Source organism: Callithrix jacchus, chromosome 6 (assembly GCF_049354715.1).
Source record: "Callithrix jacchus isolate 240 chromosome 6, calJac240_pri, whole genome shotgun sequence".
NCBI classification, from domain to species: Eukaryota; Metazoa; Chordata; class Mammalia; order Primates; family Cebidae; genus Callithrix; species Callithrix jacchus.
This window is the reverse complement of record NC_133507.1, coordinates 156,935,250-156,957,587: the sequence shown is the minus strand read 5'-3', so window position 1 is coordinate 156,957,587 and position 22,338 is coordinate 156,935,250. Positions and strand designations below refer to the sequence as shown.

The window sequence follows — 22,338 nt, the reverse complement described above, 5'->3', positions numbered from 1 at the left end:
AGCATAATCCAATCGCTCTATTTGGCATTTTGCAAACACAAAGAGGCTAAAATAGACAGGAGGCCTAAACACAAACATAACCAAGCACTGGCTGCATGGCCAAAACCGAGCTCGTTCAGTACTCCTGTTGGCGTACAAGGGAGTCCAGCGCCCTTAATTAACATCTCACGTTCCCATCTGCCTCAGCAGCTGCAATGGCATCAGCAGTGCTGGCAGAAACACTGGTTTGGCATTCTTCCAGAAAATAAGCGCATGGTTAACATCAGGGTTGTATTCCTTGAGTTAGCCCACTGGCATCTACCGTGCACCCTCCGGAGACTGGGAAAAGTGGCAGGTGAGGTGGCATCCAAGGGCAGTGCTGAGTGACGCGGGGTGAGTGGGAGGACCAGTGCACAGTAGCGTCTCTAGGGATGAGTCCAGGGTAGATCTGGGGGCAGGACAGCAGGAGCAGAAAAGAGCAGTCTGGGGAGACCCGGGGGTGGAGGAGCATGGCAGTGGCTGGCCACACTGGATCTTATGTCTGGGAGGTCACACCTGCCTCCCAGACATAAGATCCACCATCGCATCTCTGAGAAAAAGGGGACAGTGCTGGGGCTGCTGGGAGAGACGGCAAAGGTGTTGCTTGTGCTGGATTAGAAGGCGACCCTCAGGAGTGAGGGTGACATGAGGGCCTCTGTCCTAGCGGTAACCTGGTGGCAAGGCTGACCCTCCAGGGGCTTCTTCAGAGGAAGCCTCCAAGCGGTGGACACACCTGGCCTCCAAGCCTCCAAGTGGGCCAGTACTGCAGGGAGCTTCCCCTTCCCTGTGCTTGGGAGCTGCATACCACCCCCCACAGCCTTCTCTAGGAAGCTGCTCATCAAAAATCTCCTGCATTTTCATCTTTTCCTCCCCCACTAGAACATCGCTAGTGACCAAATTTAAGCATGATCAAATTTATTCCTTAAAAGGCCCAAAACATCACAAGGGACCCAACCCTGGGCACAGGTGCCCATTAAGGCACCTGCCATTACCCGAGCTAGGCACAGGTGCCACCTGCCATTACCCGAGCTGGGCACAGGTGCCACCTGCCATTACCCGAGCTGGGCACAGGTGCCACCTGCCATTACCCGAGCTGGGCACCTTGGTTCCACTTGCTGTTTTTTGAGATGGAGTTTCGCTCTTGTCACCCAGGCTGGGTGCAGTGGGGAGATCTCAGCTCACTGCAACCTCTGCCTCCTGGGTTCAAGCGATCCTCCTGCCTCAGCCTTCCAAGTAGCTGGGACTACAGGCATGCGCCACCACATCCAGCTAATTTTGTATTTTTAGTAGAGATGGGGTTTCTCCAAGTCAGTCAGACTGGTCTCAGCCTCCCAAAGTGCTGGGATTACAGGTGTGAGCCACTGCACCTGGCCGGTTCCCCTTCCTGACCTCCCTCCTGCCTCTACTCAAATTATCTGAGGCTCTGGCCAGTAGGTCGCCCATGACTTCCATTTCAAAGCCACTAGCCTTTCTCACTCATCATAGGCAGCTGCTGCTAAGATACTCTCTTCCAACTATCATACTGGCTTCTGCCTCTACCTCCTCCCAGCTCTGTGGGCTCTGCCTCCATCCTGTGGGACACATTGAGGCTCTCCAGGGCTCCACCTCATACCTCCAACTGATCTTCCAACTCTAATGTCCCCACATGTGCCTGTCCACATCCAACATTCTCTGAGTTGTGACTCCATTTAACAGGAGACACCCTGTAGACTCTGGAATCATAGTTCACTGATGGAAGGTTGGATGTGGGGGAAAAAAGGCTGCCTATTCCAAAACCACATTCCCTGGCCACTGGCCACCCCAGCTCCGGCACCCCTACTCAGCTCTCATCAGAACTAGGCCAGGGCTGTATGTATATACCTGTATGCCACCTACACAGTACTTGTGCCTTGATAGGTCCACAGCTCACCTCTCCCTTCCAGGCTGCTCATCAGCTTCTGAGGCCACATCATACCCAGCCTCTCAAACCACAGAGCTGGAGGCCATCCCTGGCTCCCAATGGCTGGAAGTCAGGGAGTCCCTCCCTCCTAGCACCTGATTGCCACCTCAGTGTGAAGCTTCGGTGTGCACGGATTGAGAAGGAGGCTTCCAGGGCCTCGCCCTGCCTGCGAGCACCTGCTTTCACCCCGAGAACATCGGAGAGATTCTTGGAAACTGACCATGAGAAAACGGCGCTCCTTCATTTCACAAGCCCTGGAAGACTTCTGCTGCCTGGAGACCACACTCCAAACATTTTCGGAACAAACCATATCCCTCCAAATCCTCACACACAACTCTGCTGTCAGCCAACGGGCCCAGCAGGTCTGTGAACTTGCCACAAGAACACTTCACTGCTCCTGTCACCTGAGCACCCCACCTCTCTCACCAGACAAGGGCTTCACTTTCTCTTGGGAAGGCTTCCCTGCTTCCCCTCCCCAACCCCCATAGGGCCTTGAAGGTGGCTGGTGATGCCCTGGGCTCCACCTCCCACTACACTTAGGATCCTGAAGGCCAAGATCTCGGTTTCCAAATACAGGCAAGGACACCAGTTCCCAATCTGTACACTCGTCACAGTTCCTGGCCCTAGCAGAGGCCTGGTAAGCAAAGGATGGGTGGGTGGACAGATGGATGGCAAGAAAGAAGGATGGGAAGAAGGAAGGAGAGATAGAAAGTGGAAAGAAAGAGGAGAGGTGAAGGGAGGAGGAGAGATAGGAAGGAGGAAGGAACACTGGTTAAGTGGATGATGACGCCCACAGCTACTAAGAACAAACATAGAAGAGAACAAATGCGGCGTGAGGGTGTGGAAGGAAAGGTCTCAGTGAGTTACGTGCCAGATAGTGGTCTGCTGTCTGAGTGACGGCTCATGGATCCGAATGTTCTCCTTCACCCAGTCCTGGCTGCTCCCCCTCTCCACTCATTAGCCAAAGTGGCCTTTCTAAAAAACCCATACCCGGGGCCAGGCACAGTGGCTCACACCTGTAATCCCAGCATTTTGGGAGGCCGAGATGGGCGGATCACGAGGTCAGGAGGTCGAGACCAGCCTGAACAACGTGGTGAAACCCATCTCTACTAAAAAAAAAAAAAAAAAATTAGCCGACTATGGTGGTGCAAGCCTGCAATACCAGCTACTCAGGAGGCTGAGGCAGAAGAATTGCTTGAACCCGGGAGGCAGAGGTTGCAGCGAGCCGAGATCACACTACTACACTCCAAGATCGTACCACTGCACCCCAAAAAAAGAAAAACCTCCAAGATCGCACCCCCTCTCCCCAAAAAAAGAAAAAACAAAAAACCATACCCGACCCTGTCCTCTCACACCCCAGGCAACAGCCCTCCCGCCTCTCAGCTTCCCTCTCCCTGCTCAGCCTTCTATTCAGTCAGCTACCAAGCCACATTCCAACAGGCCTTGCTGTCTCCAGGCAACTAAAGCTTTCCACATCAATCATTCCCCGAAATCTCATCTTACCATCAGTTCAGATGCCACCTACTCTGAAAAGCCTTCAGCTGTGGCAGAATGTTCGAGCTTCCCCCTCCTACCCCCACCCTCCCAGCCAAACTCATATGTTAAAATCTAACCCCCAGCTGGGCACAGTGGCTCACACCTGTAATCCCTGCACTTTGGGAGGCCGAGGCAGGTGAATCACCTGAGGTCAGGAGTTTGAGACCAGCCTAGCCAACATGGTGAAACCCCGTCTTTACTATTAAAAAAAAAAAAAAAAAAAAAAAAAATTAGCCGGACATGGTGGCACACGCCTGTAATCCCAGCCACTCAGGAGGCGGAGACAGAAAAATCACTTAAATCTGGGAGGCGGAGGTTACAATGAGCTGTGATCACACCACTGTACTCCTGGTGCACTGCCTGGGAGACAGACCAAGACTCTTGTCTCAAAAAATAAAAACAAAATAAATAAAATTTTTTACAATAGAAACCTAACCCCCAAGGTGATTGCATTATGAGGCGAGGCAGTCACAGGTGCAGATTATCACCCTTATAGACGAGGCCTGGGAAAGACCTCTTACCTCTTCCTCCACATGAGGACATAGCAAGAAGACACCACCTACAAAACAGCAAGCAGGTCCTCAACACATCAAATCTACAGGTGCCTTGATCTCGGACTTCCCAGCCTCCAGAACTGTGAGCAATACATTCCTGTGGTTTATAAGCGGCTCAGTTTATGATATTTTGTTACAGCAGCCTGAAGAGACGAAGACACCTTCCTAATGCCACAGCCTCAACTGGGTGCCTCTCCTCAAAGCTCCCTTAGGCCTCTGCCCCAAGGATCTCTTTCAATGGGAACACATTATTTTGCAAACATCAGTATGCTGATCCGGCTCCTTCTGCTGCCGACAGTTCCTCCAGGGCAGGCACCCTGTCTTACTTGTCTTGTTCTCTGAATCCTCCCGATACACAGAGCCTGAGGTGGACACTCAACAGTCCGGGCCAGTAAAAGAATGAATGAGTGACTGAGTAACTCCAACGCTGGTGAGTATGAATGAGATGCTTATTACTAAGGCTCAGAGCCAGGCTGTGTGGACAGCTTCTAAATAAAGCTGTTCCCCTCCTAATTCGACGCACATCTTTTTACCCTGGGCCTCTATAATCTGAGAATTTCTACCTATTAATTATTCTTTTGCTCAAGGGCACCTGCTGTTCGTCAGCTTCATGCTGAGAAAATCCAAAACAGTATGCCACAGAATTAAATTTTTAATTAAAATCAGAGTTTCTCCTTCCCGAGGAAGAAAATGCTCGAAAACCAAACATCGTATGTGCCTTCTCTGCATAGGAACGTGACTGCCTTCTTCCACCTAACAAGATGGGCGAAGATTAAGCTCACCCCTTAGGGGAACAAAGGCAATCAATCTTGGGGCGGAGTGGGAAGGGGTTTTGTTTGGCTGAACAGCCACCTCACAGACTGCCTTATATTCACACACGATGGCATTATCTTAATTTGAAACGCTGGCTGAAATTAATAGCTGATGGTGACAGGAAAATAAAATCAGGGGTCAAAATGACCTTTCCCACCAGTGCGGCATGCCACCTGTGAAGCTTTCTAAGCGGCTGCTCGAAGTAGACCAAGATGGAGGAAATCAATCCAGAGCGAGCCAAAAAGCCACGTGTGGAGGAATCCGGTGTCTTGAAAATCACAGAACTACATACTTAAGGCAGGAAGAGGTCGCCGCTGTCAACCCTGCAGGGTCTGTGCAGGGCCACGAAGTGTGTCGGAGCCCCGTGCTCGGTCCTTCATGTTACAAGGCCAAAGGGAACGTGTGTCTTTCTAAACTGATTCTCCAGCATCCTGCACTTCACCACTTACCTGCCAACCCTGAGATTTGCTAAAAGGAAATCAAGGCTTTTAGTAAAAATCCCAGCTGGAGTTCAATGAACACACACTAACGGGATGTGAGGGGCTGGGGACTGAGGTCCCCCGCACACACAAGATGTCCAGGGCGTATCTGCCTCCCCCTGCCCCCCGACAGAAGCATCAAGCCTTTGCTGCTGGGTACACATCTGTAGCCAGCAGCGGCTGGATCCCCTGCAGCACCAAAAGCAACCAGTCACGAATGATCTGACCACGGCGCAACTTCGGAAAACATAAGGCCGGGCGCAGTGGCTCACACCTGTCGTCCCAGCGCGTTGGGAGCCCGAGGCAGGCCGATGGCTCAAAGTCAGGGGTTTGAGACCAGCTGGCCAACATGGTAAAATCTCGTCTCTACTAAAAATACAAAAATTAGTCAGATGTGGTGGCGGGCGCCTGGCATCCCAGCTATTCGGGAGGCTGACACATGAGAACCACTTGAATGCGGGAGGCAGGGGTTGCAGTGAGCCAACATAGTGCCTTTGCACTCCGGCCTGGGCAACAGAGTGAGAAACTGCCACAAACGAGAAGAGGGGAGAGGAATGAGAGAGGGGATAAGAGAGAGGGGAGAGAGAGGAGAGAGGAGGGGAGAGGAGGGGAGAGGAGGGGAGAAAGGGGTGGAGGGGAGGGGAGGGGAGGACAGGACAGAACAGGACAGGACAGGACAGGACAGGACAGGACAGGACAGGACAGGACAAGAGAAGAGAAGAGAAGGCAAGGCATGGTACTACCACTCTTGAGAAGAAAGCCAACATTGAATTTTTTTCTCTGACAGATTCCAAAAGATTTATAGCAAAATGTTACATAAAGAGCCTATTGGAGGCTTGCCATGACATCATGCCACTGCTGCGTTTGCAAGGCAGGGGCTGGGTTCCTGAGGCGCTGACCTAAAGGGCCACCTGTCCTGGGGGGAGCTGCACTAGGAGGAAAACAATCGCAGCCCTGTGGGCACTTGAAGGCTGCCTTGGGGAACAAAGCAGCACTTTCTTCAGACCCCAAGCACTTCTCAGCAAACAAGGGGTCTTGCGGGGGTGCCAATGAGGACCGGCTCCGCTGATGCCACCACGGGAGGGCCCTTGGGCTAGAGCAGAGCTGGCGGGCCTGCCAGGGTCTCATCCATCCACACTGTAGAATCAACAGCACGGAAGTCCACTGCATCAGCAAACTGAAGCAAGTCCGATTCAGAACGACACTAAATGCACGGTCTCAAGTGCAACTGTCTCCACCTCCGGGCAGATATTCAAGAAAATCACATGCTTTCAAAATACCAGCAGAGCATAAGTTTTTGGAAGTAAGCATCCTTGCTGGTGGGCTGGTATGATCAAGTGGGCCCTCTCTGAACCTGCAACACCTTAACTGCCAAGTCAGGTGGTTCCATACTTGACGGTCAGTTTGGCTGAACAGTGGCACTAGGGTGGCCACTGGCCCCGTGTGGCTATTTCAGTTTAAATGAACTAGAATCAGACTTAAATGCAGCTCCTTGATGGCACTGGTCACATTTCAATCACTCAACAACCACATGGGGCCAGCCGAAACCAGACTGGGCAGTGCAGACACAGGTTTTTACCATCGAGAAAGTTCTATCAGGCCGTGAGGTGGTGGAAGCACCAACTCAGCTCCACCACTTACTCACTGCAGCTCCTTGGGCAGGTTCTTCACGTCTCTGAGCCTCGGTTTACTCATCTGTGAAATGGGGGTAACCATACCTACCCCTCCCCATGGGGCAGTTGTCAGGATTAATTAATTTTGTAAAGCACTTAGAACACGACCCGCGCAGAGCCAGCGCTGTATAGACACCGTCACCGCCGGTAAAGCACCATGCCTGCTGCTCCGTGCCCATCACAGAACCCGAATGGCAGCGACTGTCTTAACAGGGAGTCACTGAAACTGGGGGATTGTTGTGAAAATCTCCTGGTAACAGCATTGCCAAGCCCATGCCATTCATGCAACGCCTATTTCCTGGATGGCTTCTTTCGGCTTAAGATGGGGCGGGGCGCGGTGGCTCAAGCCTGTACTCCCAGCACTTTGGGAGGCCGAGGTGGGTGGATCACGAGGTCAAGAGATCGAGACCATCCTGGTCAACATGATGAAACCCAGTCTCTACTAAAAATACAAAAAAATTAGCTGGGCATGGTGGCGCGTGCCTGTAATCCCAGCTACTCAGGAGGCTGAGGCAGGAGAATTGCCTGAAGCCAGGAGGCGGAGGGTGCAATGAGCCGAGATTGCGCCATTGCACTCCAGCCTGGGTAACAAGAGCGAAACTCCGTCTCAAAAAAAAAGAAAGAAAAAAGACACCCCGCTGGTGCCTCGGTGACAAAACACACAAAAGGCAGCAGGAGGTGGCTGTTTCCCGCTGGCACTGTGAACCCCAGGCACTGGGGCTGAGACGCTGTGTCTCCCAGGGGCACGCACTGCAGAGACAGCCCAGACACCTTCAGGGAGGAACAGGGCGGGGACAGACGCCGGGAAGGAGGCGGGCCCAGTCGATGACACCCTGTGGTCACAGTGGGGATGGTGTGTCAGATGCCAACAAGCAAGAGGGCACAGTGACCACAGGGCCTTCCCATCTCAGGGAACCTCCCACGCGCTGTACTTCATTCCCTAAGTTTAAAAACGTAGATTCTTCCTGGTGACAAAGGTCATGTATGCTCTTTTCAAAGCCCTAGGTCTATCTCCTTATCTGAGGCATGAGAGACCGAAAGGGTCCTGTCCCCTGGCCCTCATCGTGTCCTCCAATCACCCCGTGAGTTTGAGTCCGTGGGGAGGAGTCCATGGGCTGCAGGGGGTCTGGTGCCGTCCATAGAAACGCAGAGAACAGAGACACTAGGCAGGCCCAGGCTGGAGTCTGCAGAAGAGCAGGAGTTTACCTGCCTTCCTTTCACGGTCAGAGTCAAATTAGAACATACACACAGGCATATGGAAATTAGACATACATACATACATAAACATACACATACACGCATACATACAAGTGCCATATATATCATGACAAAGAACTTGATTCTTTCAAAGTTAGACTTGCCCCTTCCTTCCATCCTATGGTGGGTGGTTCCAAGAGGCACTTTTTACATATGCCAATTTTAAGCTTCAGATAATTTCACCGAAAGGGCAAAGTTTGTAACAGAAGACAGAACTGTTAATTTCATGCCAATACTTGCTCACAGGGTAGATAAGTCACATGTAAAAAATGATGGATACCAAAGTGTGGTGACTCATTACAGAAACCTTCCATGACACCCTGCAAAGGACAAATAAACCCATAGGTGTGTAGAGGAGTGTGAGTGAGTGTGTGTGTGTGTGTGGGTGTGTGTGTGAGAGAGAGAGAGAGAGAGAAACTGACAGACCAACAGGTCACACACACACCAGGTCACATACGTGGTCACACTGGGTGACCCAGGTGTGTCCCATCAGCCCACCAGGATGGATGGACACCATTAGCCTACCAGGATGGATGGACAGACACACATGTGCACATGCACGTGCGTGGGCGTGCACACACACACACACACACACACACACGATGTAAAAGAGGGGATGATGGTGGCCTCTGCCCTGCAAAGGAGATGCCGCCTGGCCGGATGGCTGTCATGGCTGTTTCAGGTTCTCTCAGGGCTCTAGTTCCCAGCTATCAACTACACCTGGCCCTCCCCAGGAACACACCCAGAGTCCCACTCCCACTCTGGGCCCCGGGAGATGACCAGTTGTCTGGGAATGCAGGCTCAGCTCAGGTGTGCACAGTCATATCTGCCTCTTATAGAGCCCCTCCCTTCCCACAGGTGACAAATGACAGCTGCCAGGGCCTGAAGGAACCACTCACCACTTTGAGCTCCGGGACAGATCGACTCAGCGTCCATTCCTGGCTGTTCACAAAGGCATCTGAAAAAGAGGAGGACACACAGTCAGACACCACGACTTAAGGGCCAAGTCAGAATCCCTCCAATGGGCCATTTTCACATCCGAAGGTCACGAAGATAATGTGGACCCGCCTCCCTGTGTCACTCCCACCCCAGAAAGATCGCAGTTTGTCCCACTTCACAACATTCAGGTAGAGACCAGTTGGGTGTTCCAGCTCCAAGCCTGTGGTTGGTAACACACGCTCTGTCCAGTGACTTCGAAAGTTACTGAAAATCTAACCTTCTGTTTTCCCCCTGCTTAAGCCACAAGCCTTCCTACGGTGGAGCGTGTATCTTCAGACCCTCCTGACTGCGCCGGTTCGCAAGTGTGAGATATACGAGCACACGCCTAGCTTTCTGGGAAGTGTCTGTTAAAGGCAGTCGGTCAACTTTTGGTTGTCTACTGTAACAGTCACTTTCCTGAAATCCCACACACACAGAAAAAAGTGTGACGACTGAATTTTGAAGATCTAAACAGTCACGACCTAACACTTTAGTGTTTATAAGTAACAGGTTAGAGCTCAGAAGAAAGAAGTGGTGCTAGAGTTTTGATCCTCACAAAGACATTAAACGCTGAAGACCCAGCTAGGATGGTTTAGAGTATGTTGGAAAGACGGGGGGCTCCCACGCTCCACGGGGCTGTGTACAGATCCCAGCCCCGTGCAGGGGCGCTTGCCCCCACCTCCCCTGCCTGGCCATCCCTGGTGCACCCACCCGATACAGACAACCCAAACAACGTGGCTTTACCTGCAAGCCAATTTTCCACTCCCCAACACAGGCCATTTCCCCCACACAGGCCATTTCTTATCGTAATCGAGACCCCATAATAGCAGTCATGATCTGTCCTGATGACCTCACAGCAGCTCGGTCAACACAAGTTGAGTGGGCTGGACCAGAGGGAGGCAGTGCATCCCACTGATAGCGAAGCAGCTCTTTCCAAGAGGGATTCACTTCCAATTTATTTTCCTCCAATGTTGAAACTTATTATGTGTAAGAAGTGACGTGATTCGTAAGATGCCAAAAAGTCAAGAAAAACCATCCCTTTCAAAGAGCTATGTGCTGTGAGGACCACGTGGATGCGGGGCTGGAAGCCAAGGGCCTGGACCTGTGGATGCTCCACCACAGGTGACAAAGGAAGACAAGACTGGCATCTGAAGGAGGCAGGCAAGCCCTGGGGAGCACAACCATCAGGTGACGTGCTGGAGGAGCACATTCCACCAGGTCACCTGCCGGAGAAGCATGCCCTACTGGGTCACACGCTGGGGAGCACATCCCACCGGCTCACACACTGGGGAGCGCATCCAACCGGGTCACATGCTGGAGGAGCAAAACCCACCAGGTCACATGCTATGGAGCACAACCCACCGGGTCACACGCTATAGAGCACAACCCACCGGGTCACACAATAGGGAGCACACCCCACTGGGACACACTGGGGAGCATAACCCACCAGGTCACAGGATGGGGTGGGGGGAGCAAACTGTGCAGCAAACCAAATGCCACAGGCCCTACAAAGACAGCGTCAAGGGTCTCCAGACACCAAGTGAGACGTCCCATCAGAGGAACACTCGCTGCTTCAGGAAAGGATGGTCGGGTAGATCAGGAGGAGATCTGAGTGATCTCTAGAGGGCAGGTGAAAGCCTGAATAGATTGGTGTTGAACAGCAGAGACTTTTGGGGCACGAAATGCCTGTCCAGCTGGCAGAGCGGGCAGGCAGAGCCCATCTGCAGGAGCTCAGGAGCCCTGAGGAAGAAGATGCCTGGGAGGCAGACTCCTCCCTGCGCTGCCTCAAAGACTTCCAGTCACTGCCCCTCTACTCTCCTCCCACTGAAATGGACACACTGGGAGCTAACATCAGGGGTGCAAATTGTGATTGTGTGTAATTGTACACCCAAACACCCATTCTTTGGCCAGCCAAACCTCACCCCAACACATTGCAGACAAACATTACCCGTGAAGAGCTGATGCGAAGAACGCACTAGCATGGGCCTGACACCCCACAGGTGCTCAGTCAACGATAACTCATTCTGCCTTCATGCCATCAGTGAACAGGATTGCCAGTTAAGTTCCAAAACACTTATTTCTGTTATCAACGACTCTCGCAGAAAAATGGCTATGTGGCCTCACAGGATCTGCAGGGGGACCCCAGCGGTCCACAGATGATGACTACAAAATGCAGGCACCCAGAGTGTCCAGCTCCTCAGAACGTCACCCTGTGGCTGTGCTGTAACAAAGCACACCCTGGGTAAGTAACTGGCTATACCCACATAATGGAATACTTAAGCCAATAATTGAGGCTCAACATTCTGCAGTGGAGACCCCCAAGGTCCCCAGGCTATTACCAAGTGATGATAGCCAGGTGTGATACAGAGACGGATAGGATCCTCACAGATGCATTTCTAAAAAGTGTATGGGGGGTCAGAGGTGCAAAATAGGCATATGCTTGTCAAGTTAAAATTTAAAGTTTAACAGGCGCTGATTTAGGGTTAGGAGCTAGGTGGCCGAAGTCAAGGGTGACGAGATGATCTTCCTTTCATTGCGCTGGCACCTTTTAAATTTTATTCCGTTTGGCATGTAAGACATTAAACTGTGAAGTTTTAAAATGATCTGTAACAGTAAAACAAAGAAGGCGAAGTGTGAATTAAAAGGAGCCCTATTCATCAATGTACTGCTGATTTTTCAATACACACCACCATAAGATTAAGTTTCTAACAATAAATATAAAGTATTCATTATAAATTAAGCAGTGCTCCATTAAGCAAGGATGCATAATTATATAAACATTGCAACAATGTGAGACATCTTTTTACTTGCAAATACATCCTCACTTGAACGGAATGTGTCTGTGGCAACAAGAGTAATAAAACAGATGCTTGACTCAATTGCCAAAAATCTTCATCTTCCATTAAAAATCATTTATTTAAAAAGTTTTCATCACCTCCCTCACTGCCCAGTCAAAATGAAATATTGCCTCACACAAGGCTAAATGAAAATTAACGAAAGATTCTGTGAAAGCCATACATACAAAATAGTCCTTCCTCCCACTCCACTAGGGGGACCTATCTGTGGGCTAGACACTGTGCTGGCATGGAATTGTTCACCACGCAGCCCGTGGGGTTGAGGAGGGGCAGGGCGGGGTATAGGACAGCTGCTCCGCCTCCTTCTGAGGTCGGAGGTACAGGAACACTGCAAGGATAAACATGCTTTAGTGAAACACACCCGGGCATGTGCGCACATGCAGACTGTGCGCCTGAGTATGTGGATACACGTCCAGACATGTGCACACCTGAGTATGTGGATACATGTCCGGACATGTGCACACCTGTATTCCTGGACCATCCAGAATGCAGTGACACAGAGGACGTAGCTCGTTCTCAGAAGTGTCTTGGCCTGCCACAGTGGCTCACGCACTTTGGGAGGCCGAGGTGGGCGGATCACCTGAGGTCAGGCGTTCCAGACCAGCCTGGCCAACACAGTGAAATCTTGTCTCAACTGAAAATACAAAAATTAGCCAGGCATGGTGGCACCTGATTGTAATCCCAGCTGCTTGGGAAGCTGAGGCAGGAGAATTGCTCAAACCTGGGAGGCAGAAGTTGCAGCAAGCCAAGATCCTATCATTTCACTTCAGCCTGGGCAATAGTGAGACTCTGTCCCAAAAAAACAAACAAACAAAAGGCTCCTTAGTGTTTTATGACTGCGGTTGGTGACAGTAATGTCCTTCCCAAAAGTTCACCAGGTGCTGGGCTCATTGACCACTGCAGCCCCTCAGGACAGGTTCTCCCTGCTGCTGCCCCTGGACAGAGTGGAACATTCAGGAAAGTCTCCCCTGCAGTGCCAGATTCTAAATCCCTCCCTCACTACCTGCTGTGTCCCTCCGAGCCTGCTTGCCCTAGACTCACCTGGGATGCTTAGCAAAGCCAGCCAACAGGTGAGTGTCAGCTGGAACTCTGGAAATCAAAGCCTTCAAATCAGCATTTCTTTTTTTTTTTTTTTTAAGAAGTCTCACTCTGTCACCGGGCTGGAATACAGTGATCTGGGCTCACTGCAACCTCCACCCCTCAGGGCTGAAGCGATTCTCCTGCCTCAGCCTCCCGAGTGGCTGGAACTATAGGCTTGCACCAACACGCCCAGCTAATCTTTGTATTTTTAGTAGAGACGGGGTTTCAACATGTTGGCCAGGATGGTCTCAATCTCCTGACCCCGTGATCCACCCATCTGGGATTACAGGCGTGAGCCACCGCACCCGGCCTCAGATCAGCATTTCTAACAAGCTCCCTTCAGAGCTTTGCCCACACTTTATTACTTTCCATCTTCAATTTTTCAAAATTGGCTAAGTGGATGTTACAAGTGCAAAACTCTAAGAGCGGGAATTTCTGAGAAATGTGAAGACAGAGCACAGGTTGTAATGGGTGGAAAGGGCTGCCGTTACTGAGGCTACAGGCTCCCACCCCGTAACACAGCCCTCAGAGGTGAGCCCTGCTTCTCCCACCTGGCCCTGCCCAGCCTAGTGTCTGTGGGCGAACAAGAGGAAGCAAAGGGAAGTCGGTGCGTGGGGTCAGGGAGCCAGGAGTCACAGGTTTGACGGTGACCTCAGGTAACTTTCTGGTGTCTCAATTTCCTCGCCATGATATAGAAGCATTTCTAGCCAGGCGCTATGGTTCACACCTGTAATCCCAGCACTTTGAGAGACTGAAGCAGGTGGATCACCTGAGGACAGGAGTTCAAGACTAGCCTGCAGGCAGATTGCCTGAAGTCTGGAGTTCGAGACTAGTCTAGCCAACATGACGAAACTCCATCTCTACTAAAAATACAAAAATTAGCCAGGTTGGTGGTGGGCACCTGTAATCTCAGCTATCTGGAGGCTGAGGCAGGACTGAACCCAGGAGGCGGAGGCTGTAGAGGGCTGTGGAGAGCTGAGATTGCACCACTGCACCCAACTCCTGGAAAGAGTGAGACTCTGTCTCCCCACCTCCCAAAAAAGAAAAAAATAAAAGCAATTATCTCCTAAGGAGTCTGTAAGGTTCCAAGGAGACGAGGTAGCTGGATGCCTAGGAAAAGACCCAACTACCCACAGGGGAGGCCCTGCTATTAACTTTGGAGGTGGGATGAAAGAGCGCACCGGCTCACACCTGTAATCCCGGCACTTTAAGAGGCCAAGGTGGGTGGATCACGAGGTCATGAGATCAAGACCATCCTGGCTAAAATGGTGAAACCCTGTCTCAACTAAAAAAAAAAAAAAAAAAATTCAAAAAAAAGAAGCAGGGCTTGATGCCGCATTGCCCAAGTGCCACAGCTGGAGGGAGATGCTCCTGCTGGGAGAGGGGCACACACACGTTACCTGAACTCCCTGCTGCGCTGGAGGGACAGGCGAGCCTGGAGCAGCACAGGGCCTGCCAAGTCCTGATGAAGCAACCACACCACAGTGATCGAAAACTGTGGCTCAGGTCAGGCGCGGTGGTTCACACCTGTAATCCCAGCACTTGGGGAGGCTGAGGAAGGCAGATCACTTGTGGCCAGGAGTTCGAGACCAGCCTGGCCAAAAGGGTGAAACCCCGTCTCTATTAAAAATAAAAAAACTAGCCAAGCAAGGTGGTGTGAGCCTGTAATCCCAGCTACTCAGGAGGCTGAGGCAGGAGAACTGCTTGAATCCGGGAGGCGGAGGTAGCAATGAGCTGAGATCGCGCCACTGCACTCCAGCCTGAGCGACAGAGCGAGACTCCGTCTCAAAAATATAAAAACCACCAAGACAACCATGGCTCACAGTGACCATTAACTCGGCATGGAGTAAAACAACGCTAAAAGGCACTACTAGAGTTAGTTTTCATCGCAGGTCAATTGATATTACATAAACCACATGAAGTTAGTGTTGTGAAGGTCAAACATGGCTGAACAATGGCAATTTCATAGGGGGTTCAACCTACAGCACATAAACACGCATGAAAAAAGTCACCATCCATGTGATGTGACTTCCAACATATACCAGAAATTCCAGAGTTGGAAACAATCCTGGCAATGCCTCCAGTCGGCCTATCTTAGCATTCTTCCTCAGCAAACAGCAGCATCAATGGAACAGGGCCGGGGGACTACGGTAAAGAAGGAGAACTTTCAGAGGACACTGGACCTGAGATATGGGAGCCCCGCCTTCCCGGGCTGCGGGAGCCCAGCGGCAAGGCCAGCTCCTGTCGAGTCCAGCCTCCTGCCGTGTCCTTCCTCAGGATTTCAGAGTCTTTTGCTAAAGGCCCCCCTACATCCGTCATTAGACAAAGGACCCAGAACCTAATCTTCATTAAGACAGCCATCAGGCCGGGTACAGTGGCTCACACCTGTAATCCCAGCACTTTGGGAGGCCAAGGCAGGCGGATTACCTGAGGTCAGGAGTTTGAGACCAGCCTGACCAACATGGAGAAACCCTATCTCTACTAAAAATACAAAATTAGCCAGGTGTGGTGGTGCATGCCTGCAGTGCCAACTACTTGGGAGGCTGAGACAGCGAGAATTGCTTGAACCCAGGAGGTCGAAGTTGTAGTGAGCCGAGACTCTGCCATTGCACTCCAGCCTGGGTGACAGAGTGAGACTCCTCCAAAAACAAAAAAGACAGCCATCATCTGGCAGGTGGGCTCATTCCCCAGCAGAGATACGAACTCCAAATTTCTCCTTCCAGTTATCAACTAGAAGCACAGCGTGCAGCCAATATTAGAATGACATGATGGTCTCCTGTGTCCCGTTCACCCCCAGCCCAGTCCCCAGTCCTGTTTGGCTCCAGGAACCACAAATACACATTTCAGAAAAAACTCGTGAAATTATACACAAGGGTAAAAAAAAACAGGAACCTGAAATTGCAGGTGAGATTTTGAAAACAACCTATTATCTCAGAGATTGGGACGTTTCTTTGAAAACCTTAAATTTCACAAGGATTTTTTTAAACTATTCTTTTTAGCAACAGAAAAGGAAGGAACATTTATTTTTAGTTTAAAGCAGCTGTCAAGTCCCCAAATATAAAACAAAACAACAATGGAAGAAAGCACATCCAGAGAGAGGAGAGGAATGTCGGAGGCGGCTGCGGCTGCGGCGGCCGTGTCAGTCCTGGTGTCAGTCCTGTGCGGAGGAAGGAAGTGGAGTCCTTAATAGAATAAAGAATCCACTTCAGTGCGGCCGGAAAAGAGCCCGCTGCAAACCTGATCAGACATAATCCGCTGATGACTTTCAAACGGAGGACTTAGCAGAAGTTCACCAGCACAGTTTCAACGGTATGATTTAATTTCTTATTTGAAAATCCTTGAATCCCTATAATAAATGAAGTAAAACATAAACCCTGGGGATACCAGATTGGTTTCAGGCTTCCCTGGAAGTTCAGGCTCAAAGATACTTTTCAGCAGTCTCAGGGATCCACACAAGACAGTTTCCTACCCTGACATGTCCCAAAAAGCATCCCCTAACCATTCACAAGCCCCTCCCAGGGCAAGGTGACGAACATCCGGCCACCAAGATGCCACCATGCCCACCTCTGCAGGCACATCCATGCCATCGCCTGCAAGTCCAAGGTTCATTCCCCTGAGCCCTGAGGTGACCCAGAATCTGTCACAGCAAGGGTTAGGGTTACAGTATTTAACTGGGTCCTCTCTCTTTTTGCCAGCCCAAATGGGCTCCAGAAGATTTGCAGGTTTTTCACTTCTTAGAGGATGAGATTCATTTTCACTATACATGTTTATATATTTTCACTATGTATTTTGTTTTATTTTTTTGACACAGATTCTCGCTCTGTCACCCAGGCTGGAGTGCAGTGGCACAATCTTGGCTCACTGCAACCTCTGCCTCCCGAGTTCATGGGATTCTTCTCCTGCCTCAGCTTCTCCAGTAGCTGGAACTACAGGCACGTACTACCATGCCTGGCTAAGTTTTGTATTTTCTTTTTTTTTTTTTTTTTCAGGCGGAGTTTCGCTCTTGTTACCCAGACTGGAGTGCAATGGCGCAATCTCGGCTCACCGCAACCTCCGCCTCCTGGGTTCAAGCAATTCTCCTGCCTCAGCCTCCTGAGTAGCTGGGATTACAGGCACGCGCCACCATGCCTGTACATACATGCATAATTTTGTACATAATACAAAAATTAGCTAATTTTTTTGTATTTTTAGTAGAGACGGAGTTTCACCATGTTGACCAGGATGGTCTCGATCTCTTGACCTCGTGATCCACCCACCTCGGCCTCCCAAAGTGCTGGGATTACAGGCTTAAGCCACCGCGCCCAGCCTGTACTTTCAACAGAGACAGGATTTCACCATGTTCAATAGAGACAGGATTTCACCATGTTGCCCAGGCTGGTCTGGAACTCCTGACTTAAATGATCCACCCTCCTTGGCCTCCCAAAGTGTTGGGAATATAGGCATAGGCGTGAGCCACCATGCTCGGCCTTATTTTCACGACAGTTTCCTCAAAAGCATTCCTGAGTGTCTCATAATAACCCTGGCTTCAGAATCACGGAGTTCCCCGAGAACGCCCTTGTGGGTAAAGCACTGCTTAAATAATTCATGTCTGAGAGAAGCAAAGTGGAGGGCGTGAGGATTTGAAAGTGAAATGGCAAGGAAGAAAATTCCCCTTTCCTTCTAAAGTGTGAAAACAAGAGGCCCAGGAACAGCCTCGAGGGGCGGAACACAGCCTACTACGCTCTCCTGCGCTGCTGGTATTTTTATCTTCTGCATTTCCTTCAGAAGAACTGTTGTTTCATTAGCTGAGGCTGCTTCGGAATATTTAACGCATAAATAACAACCTGACAGTCAGAAACCTGTGCCCCGGTGCCACCTACTTTCCATCTGGCTGTGATAAACCAAGGTGATAATGGGTTTTGTTGCAAGCATCTTCCTAGGACAGGTTTTAGGTGCATGTGCAATATGGCCTTCTGGCCCCAGCCTGTTAACCTGGAGGCTGAGGACAGGCTTGTTCACAGATGCAGCTCAAGCTTCAAAAACAGGCCGTTTCCCCAACACTGAAGTCCCCAAGAGAACCAGCCTCAGGCTGCCTCCACAATGGGTTTTGTGCCCTCCTTGGCAGCTCTGGCAAAGCCCCACACCTCACGGCTCGTTTCACAGGGGTCTCACTTCCCTCTTCAATTCCTGAATCTTGCCAGCTTGGTGGAGAGTGCAGACACCCCCACCACAAAGGCTGGTTCTCACGGAGCCTGACTGCAGACTCGGTCGGTGGAGAAGGAATGGCATGCCCACCCCGTGCGGGAAGCACTGTGGCTCTCAAAACCAAAAGCGCTTCCGAGTTGGCATCTCCGAGTGATGATAACCACTTTGGGCGTGGAATGCAATTTAGATGTGGTCCTTCACTTTTTGGAGGGCATTTCATGGCCCTAAGAAGTAAATTTCGGCTACAAAATGCTCCATGGGCATTACAAAGAAGAAGGGAGCAGCCAGGATCCCATTTATGGGCGTCACAGAACTCCAGGAGAGAAAGAGTACAATTCAACTTCCACTGGATAGTGAGTTCCAACGTCACGAAAAGTCGGCGAACACATCAGGCCCAACCAGACACCGTCTCCAGCTACAGGCCCTGGGCCCCATCACCCTTACTCAGATCATCCGTTGTTCCCACACCTGACTCCCCCCACCAAAGTAAGGGAAAACCCGAGGGGGAAGGGAGGACGTGGGGCCGAGTGTGGACGTTCTGCTCAACCTGTTCTTTCCTTTCCGTCCCTCCTGTGCAAGCCTGGCGTGGGGGCATATCCGATGCCCATGGCAGTCCAGGCCACCGCCACCTCCTGCCTGCACCACCTACCAGCCACAGGGACAGGTCTCCCCTGTGCTCCTTTCCTCTCTAATCTCCAGACAACCTGCCTTCAGGAGCTTGCTAAAAATCCAGCCCAGGGTTTTCACACGCTGAGTAGACGTTCAATTTCTTCCTGAGCCTCAGTAACTGAGCTTCTAGAAAGTGGGAAGAACAATAAAAATTTCAAAATTGTGATAGGTGTGATGAACAACTATGCTACCATCAAGCTGCTAGAATAGCAGGAGTCTGGGAAATGACTGTAGGAACACACTGAGCGCCACCACCAGAACGCCAGCTGTCACATTGTGGGAGACGGCCTCCCGCCAGGGGTTCCTGGCACCCCTAAGAAGCGGGAGAACACTGTCGCCTGAGACCAAAGCCAGAATCTTGCATTTCACGTAAGACACGGAATTGTAAACAGATCTCAAGAACGCTTTAAAACATTTTAGCACCTAAAATGCAATTGTGGAGTCCATGGAAGCAAAAATGTTGACGCAGGGATATTTTATGAAAACGTATGAGTCAGAAATGGCAAGAGAAAACAAAATCCCTAGGTTAAATTCACAGCCTTTTTTTTTTTTTCTGAGACCTAAGAGTATACCGCTATTTGTCTTACTGCAGTTTGAGTAGAGAGATCTATTAAAATATGGGTCCCCAACCCTGGGGACATGAACTGGTCACAGAGGTCCGTGCCCTGTTAGAAACAGGGTCACACAGCTGGAGGTGAGTGGCAGGTGAGTGACCGAAGTGGAGCTCCATTTGCGTTTACAGCTGCTCTCCGTGGCCTGCATTACCTCCTGAGCTCCGCTCACATCACTGGCCGCATGAGGTCTCGGAGCGTGTGAACTCCATTGGGAACCACACATGTGAGGGATCTAGGATGTGTGCTCTTCATGAGAATCTAATGCCTGATGATCTGAGGTGGGACAATTTCATCCAAAGCCTCCCCCAATACCTGGGTCCCTGGAAAAACTGTCTTCCACAAAACCAGTCGCTGGTGCCAAAAAAGGTTGGAGACCACTGTATTAAAAGTTAATTTCAACTCTGCAGCTTGGATGCCAGTGGTATACAAGAGCCACCGTGTTTGCTGAAGTTAAGAAGAAGCCAACAGACACAGAACACTTTCCCTGGTTAAAATAAAGAACATACGAGAGAAGATATTTACACTTCAAATGCTGAGTCTCTGTCACTCCTGGGCTGGATATAATTGGCCCTGACAGTTTTCATTCCAGAAAGAATTATAAACTCAGTCAGTCAGATTGTTTAATTCATGGTGAAATTAATGCTTATAATAAGGGATGGCTCAATAATAGACAAAAATAAATCCAGAAGATTTCTACAGAAAGAGCAATCAGAATTAACTTGTTCCTTACTATTGCTGAATTTTGGCCAAAACAGCAGACTAAGAAATTGGTAGGGGCAGGGTCCGTGGGGCAAGGTGAAGGTAGCATAGTCTGTAAAGCCAAGGGTCATCCTTCCCAGGCACAGGGGTGACAGGCACAGAGAGTCCACTAGGTACCCGTCCCCATTGCCATGTGTCACTCACAGAGAAGCATCACTTCACCTGGGATTGCAGTGGGGGGTGGGGGCAGTGGGCACTGATGCGATAAACCACTTCTAACGACCTCACATGAAGACGAATAACATGAACATCCAACACAGCTAAGAAGCAAATCGGCACCTCCCCATCCCGACGTGGCAACGCTGTTCAAATCCAGGCTCTGCACAAGACGTCTGGGCAACTTTCCTGCAAGTCACTTTGCCCCTCGAGGCTTCAATCTCTTCACCTGTGAAATGGGAGGACTGTATCTGGTGCTTCCAGCTCTCGCCTCCCAGAATCTACTCTTAGTAAGAACACCCTTTCCATGCAGACCTAACGCTGGCTGGTGCCCGGGGCTATCCCAGCTTCTCTCAGGTTAACAAGCTGGCACTGACCAAACAGGAAGGTTCAGCTAAAATAACCCCTTCCTTAATGTCAATATAAGCAAATCGAACCCCACACCCCGCCCAAAAAAAAAAGTTAGGATATTTCTCTTTATAAGGTGGGAACGAGGCTCATTTTGAGATGCAGCACGAATAATTTTTCCCCCACAAGTAAGTGTGCAGCACACGCACAGGAAATGGGCAGCAATTTCACGGTACCGCTATTAATTTTGTGGCTGTGTGACATGATTAAAACAAATCCTTGCCCATCAGGTTGTAATGCCCAGCAAATCTCATCATCCTGGGAGAAGGTCTGTTAAGCCAGCTGATCCACAAAGACCATCTCTCCTCCCTGTGAGCTTGGACTGTGGCCTCGCATCCAAGACACAACAATCCAGGCTGAAAAGTGCGAAAGCTGGGACACCTGCCCCGCCCTTCACACTGAAATGTCCACCATGCACCCTGTGACCTCACAACGCCTGGTTCCCCCGTCACTGATGCTCAGAGTAAGGGTCATAAGCCGAGGTTTAAAAACTGGTAAACAGGCCGGGTGCGGTGGCTCAAGCCTGTAATCCCAGCACTTTGGGAGGCCGAGGCAGGTGGATCACGAGGTCAAGAGATCGAGACCATCCTGGTCAACATGGTGAAACCTCGTCTCTACTAAAACTACAAAAAAATTAGCTGAGCGTGGTGGTGCGCGCCCGTAGTCCCAGCTATTCGGGAGGCTGAGGCAGGAGAACTGCCTGAACCCAGGAGGCGGAGGTAGCGGTGAGCCGAGATTGCGCCATTGCACTCCAGCCTGGGTAACAAGAGCAAAACTCCGTCTCAAAAAAAAAAAAACAAAAAAAAACTGGTAAACAGGCAGGGCACAGTAGCTCATACCTGTAATTCCAGCACTTTGGGAGGCCGAGGCAGGTGGATCACCTGAGGTCGGGAGTTCAAGACCAGTCTGGCCAACATAGTGAAACACTGTCTCTACTAAAAGTACAAAAATTAGCCGGCTGTGGTGGTGCGCACCTGTAATCTCAGTTACTCAGGAAGCTGAGGCAGGAGAATTGCTGGAACCCGGGAGGCGGAGGTTGTAGTGACCCGAGATTGTTCCACTGCACTCTGGGCTACAGAGTGAAACTCTGTCTCAAAGAAACAAAATTGGCAAACAAATCATGCAGGTTCCCTCTGGGCAATCCCCATCCTGGAGCCTCTGTCGCCCACTCCATGCAAGTATCTCCTTGGCCCTCCTCTGTTCTCAGCACAGACCCTCCATGGGTGCAGCGAAGGGAATAAAACCTGAAGACTGCATCATGGAGGGTTGTTTATTCAGCATCTCCCGCAACAATGCTGCCTGGCATCCAGAAACTTATTAAGCCACCTCCTTATTAAGGACAGTGACCTCTCTCAGCTCCCTGGGC

At 50.7% G+C, this 22,338-nt stretch overlaps 1 protein-coding gene across 15 annotated transcripts in view; it reads right to left on the bottom strand.

Moving 5' to 3' along the window:
• Nucleotides 1-22,338, bottom strand: part of AGAP1 (ArfGAP with GTPase domain, ankyrin repeat and PH domain 1) — a 639,539-nt gene that overhangs the window by 420,091 nt on the left and 197,110 nt on the right. For all 15 annotated transcript variants that reach the window (XM_054258069.2, XM_054258070.2, XM_054258072.2 and 12 more), the window contains exon 2: nucleotides 9,169-9,227. In XM_054258069.2, the coding sequence (XP_054114044.1) occupies nucleotides 9,169-9,227 (59 nt within the window). The remainder of the gene's footprint in view (nucleotides 1-9,168; nucleotides 9,228-22,338) is intronic.